Below are 3,908 nucleotides of genomic sequence, written 5' to 3' on the forward strand. Positions count from 1 at the left end.
GGATGTTATTGAGGAGGGTTTTTTTGATAGGTAGTTGGTTGAACAAAGGCTAGAGATGAAACATCAAGATGTTAAGCAGAAGGACTGAGTGTTGGAGATTGTGAAAATAAAGAAAGGAATATCGGAGGAAGGAAATGGGGAGGGGAGAAATCAGTGCGAGACTGGAGAGAGTGGGCGGAAATAAGGCGGGTGTGCGGTTTGGATTGTTACTTAATCTTGGGGAATTCAGTGTTCATACCATTGGATTTAAGGCGACCCAAGCGGAATGTGAAGTGCTGTTTCTTCAGTGAGCATGTGTCCAAGGACAGAGAGGTTGCTATGGCAATGGGACAAGAGTTGCAATGTTTGGCAATTGGCGAGACAAAGCATAGACTCGGCAACTGTTTTGCCGAACACTTCCGCTTTATCTGCCAAAACCTAGTGGATTTTCCGGTTGCTAACCATTTTTGCTCCTCGCGCAAATTTCTCCCACCCCCTCCCTTTCCACTTACATGAATTCATCTCACTGCACAATTTGCAACTCTTCACTCCATTTGTTTTACACCTGTCTTTTCATCTCTGGCCTTTCCCCAATTATCAGCCTATCAAAAACTCCCCTCACCTGTATCCACCTTCCTTACAGTCTTTCACCTGTTCTTCCTCTTGTCCACATTTCTCCCCACTCACCGCCACCACAATCAGCCTAAAAACAGATCCAGACTTGAAACGTCACCTACCATATTCTCCAGAGATGATGGTTGACCCACTGAGTTCCTCCAGCAAATTGTCTTATTCCGATATTCTTCTTGGATCATTCTCATTAGGAGCCTGGAACACTCAGGGTGGGGGTTGCTGTTGTAGCGAGAGCCAAGGGTACTGATTCAGATGATGTTTTGTTTCTCTCTTTGAATACACAGATCTGACGCCTACATTGTCTGAGCTCCTGACACAGTGGAACGAGTACCAATTGTTCCAACTAACAAAATTCTATCGGGAGAGACTGAAACAGGCGATTGAAGAAGGGGTTGAAAGTCTCAGCTTCATGATGAGACCCGAGGGACATTTCACTAAACAAGAACACGTGGTAAGTGGAAGGATCACGGTCACTTCTGTTTCCCGTCACAGAACTGACGGCATTGGGGAAGAGTGACCAATGCCAGTCTCACTCACCTCGCACTCCCTGGGCTGAACAATGTAATGGACAATGCAATAATCTCTGATCGGTTTGTGTCCTGTAGATCTGGTATCAGGAATAAAACCTGTGACATGGGAACTTCTGAGAATTGTCCATTCTGATCCAGCTGTTCTTCCCACACATGCATCTTAGCACAACGGTCAGGGAGCAGTAAACTTGTAAACTAGAATCAAAAACGATAACATGTTTTATGTGGCATCAGTTTCATTGGTCGCATTTAGTTCAGTTAATTAAACCACAGAGGGCATTAGGCAAAAGCACAAGAACTGAAGATCCTGGTTTACAAAAAAAGGACATACTGTGCTGCACTAAATAACTCTGTTTTTGGAGATACTGCCTGACCTGCTGAATTACTCTGACATTAAACTGTTCGCTTGTCATTCAATCTACAATCTCAACAAACAATATTCAGCAGGTCAGTTATGCGCGCATCTGTGGGAAGAGGAGCCGAGTTAAAGGAGGGGATGAGCTGCAGGAAATGTGCAAGAGAGGGATGTCTTTGATCGGGTGTAACTGGGGTAAGTATAGAAATAAAAAAGTTATCTGGTCAATGAGTGAATGCGGGCTCAGAGTGTAGCAAAATAACTGCAGATGCTGCACAAATCAAATGTATCACAAAATGCTGGAGTAACTCAGCAGGTCAGGCAGCATCTAGGAGCGAGGGAATGGGTGACGTTTCAGGTCTAGACCCTTTTTCAGACGGATGTCAGGGGGCGGGACAAAGAAAGTATATAGGTGGAGACTGGAAGACAGTGGGAGAACTGGGGAGGGGGGAGGGGGAAAAGAGAGAGACAGAAACTATCTAAAGTTGGAGAAGTCAATGTTCATATCGTTGGGCTGCAAGTTGCCCAAGCGAAATATGAGGTGCTGTTCCTCCAATTTCCGCTGGGCCTCACTATGACACTAGAGGAGGCCCATGACAGAAAGGTCAGACTGGGAGTGGGAGGGGGAGTTGAAGTGCTCAGCCACCGGGAGATCAGGTTGGTTAAGGCGGACTGAGCGAAGGTGTTGAGTGAAACGATCGCCGAGCCTGCGTTTGGTCTCGCCGATGTAGCGAAATTGACATCTAGAGCAGCGGATACAATCAATGAAGTTGGTGGAGGTGCAGGTGGACCTCTGTCTCACCTGGAAAGACTGTTTAGTTCCTTGGACGGAGTTGAGGGGGGAGGTAAATGGACAGGTGTTGCATCTCCTGCGGTTGCAGGGGAAAGTGCCCGGGGAGGGGGTGGTTTGGGTACGAAGGGACTAGTGGACCAGGGAGTTACGGAGGGAACGGTCTCTGCGGAACACAGAAAGGGGAGGAGATGGGAAGATGTGGCCGGTAGTGGGGTCCAGTTGTAGGGGAAGGAAATGTTGCAGGATGATTTGTTGGATTTGCTGGCTGATGGGGTGGAAGGTGAGAACGAGTGGGATTCTGTCCTTGTTACGAATGGGGGGAGGGGGAGCAAGAGCGGAGCTGTGGGATATAGAGGATGTCCCAGTGAGAGCCTCATCTATAATGGTAGAGGGGAAGCCCCGTTGCCTGAAGAATGAGGACATCTCTGATGCCCTAGTGTGGAACACCTCATCCCGGGCGCAGATGCGGCGTAGACGGAGGAATTGGGAGTAGGGGATAGACTTTTTGCAGGAGTCAGGGTGGGAAGAGGTGTAGTCCAGATAGCTGTGGGAGTCAGTGGGTTTGTAGTAGATGTCAGTGACTAGTCTGTCTCCTGTGATGGAGATGGTGAGGTCCAAAAACGGTAGGGAGATGTTGGAGATAGTCCAAGTATAGTTAAGAGCAGGATGGAAATTGGAAGTGAAGTGCATGAAGTCAGTGAGTTCTGCATGGGTACAAGAGGTGGCACCAATGCAGTCGTCGATGTAGCGGAGATAGAGTTCGGGGATGGGGCCGGTGTACGTCTGGAACAGGGATTGTTCGACGTACCGAAAAAGAGGCAGGCGTAGCTGGGCCCATGCGAGTGCCCATAGCTACGCCTCTGGTTTGGAGGAAGTGGGAGGAGCCAAAGGAGAAGTTGTTAAGGGTATGAATCAGCTCTGCCAGGCCGAGGAGAGTGTTACTAGATGGGGATTGGCTGGTTCTACTGTCGAGGAAGAAACGGAGGGCTTCAAGACCATCCTTGTGGGGGATGGAAGTGTAGAGTGACTGGGCATCCATGGTAAAGATGAGGGAGTGGGGGCCAGCAAACCGGAAGTTATCGAGGAGATGGAGAGCATGTGAGGTGTCTTGGACGTAGGTGGGGAGGGATTTGACCAGCGGGGATAGGATGGAGTCGAGGTAGGTGGAAAGAAGTTCGGTGCGGGCTCAGAGTGGGTAAGAATGTAGATGAAATAGCATAGTAGCATCAAAATGCCGAGCAGGAAGCAATGCAGGCTGGACTGGACACATCCATTTCTAGTGGGATATTATCTATGTGAGGCCAAAATGAATTGGATAAATTTCCCATCCACATCAACACAGCCATCGTTGACCTAAATGGCCTGTTCCCGTGCTGTACTCTGCTGTGTTCTCGGACACTGCCAGGTGTGAAGCGCGTTTCACACTGTCAGGACTCTGGGAGTGCACAGTTGGTTAGCCCAGTGTCATGGGTGTATGAACAGGCAAACCAATGCCTGCCTCTATGCTCAATAATACCAGAGTATCCCATTGCTAAATCGCTAATACCCCCCCCCCCCCATTAGCACTGTCTCATTCACTTCTCAATATATTCATTGTTGTTCTTCACAGAATATCAGT

The 3,908-nt window shown here is 48.6% G+C and overlaps 1 protein-coding gene across 3 annotated transcripts in view; it reads left to right on the forward strand.

The window, feature by feature from the left end:
* The first annotated feature begins 895 nt into the window (after positions 1 to 895).
* The window catches only part of LOC144591080 (NACHT, LRR and PYD domains-containing protein 3-like), a 12,245-nt gene continuing 9,232 nt past the window's right edge, over positions 896 to 3,908 (forward strand). The window contains exons 1-3 of one of the 3 annotated variants that reach the window (XM_078395401.1): positions 941 to 1,063; positions 1,587 to 1,692; positions 3,900 to 3,908. The exon at positions 3,900 to 3,908 is cut by the window's right edge and continues 163 nt beyond it. Coding sequence is in view for 1 of the 3 variants with exons in the window: in XM_078395400.1 (XP_078251526.1) it covers positions 1,022 to 1,063; positions 3,900 to 3,908 (51 nt within the window). In the remaining 2 variants the exon portion in view is untranslated. Of the gene's footprint in view, positions 1,064 to 1,586; positions 1,693 to 3,899 lie in introns of all 3 variants that reach the window. The other 2 variants (XM_078395402.1, XM_078395400.1) reach the window with 2 other exon arrangements.

This window comes from Rhinoraja longicauda, unplaced genomic scaffold (genome assembly GCF_053455715.1).
Source record: "Rhinoraja longicauda isolate Sanriku21f unplaced genomic scaffold, sRhiLon1.1 Scf000555, whole genome shotgun sequence".
Lineage (NCBI taxonomy): Eukaryota > Metazoa > Chordata > Chondrichthyes > Rajiformes > Arhynchobatidae > Rhinoraja > Rhinoraja longicauda.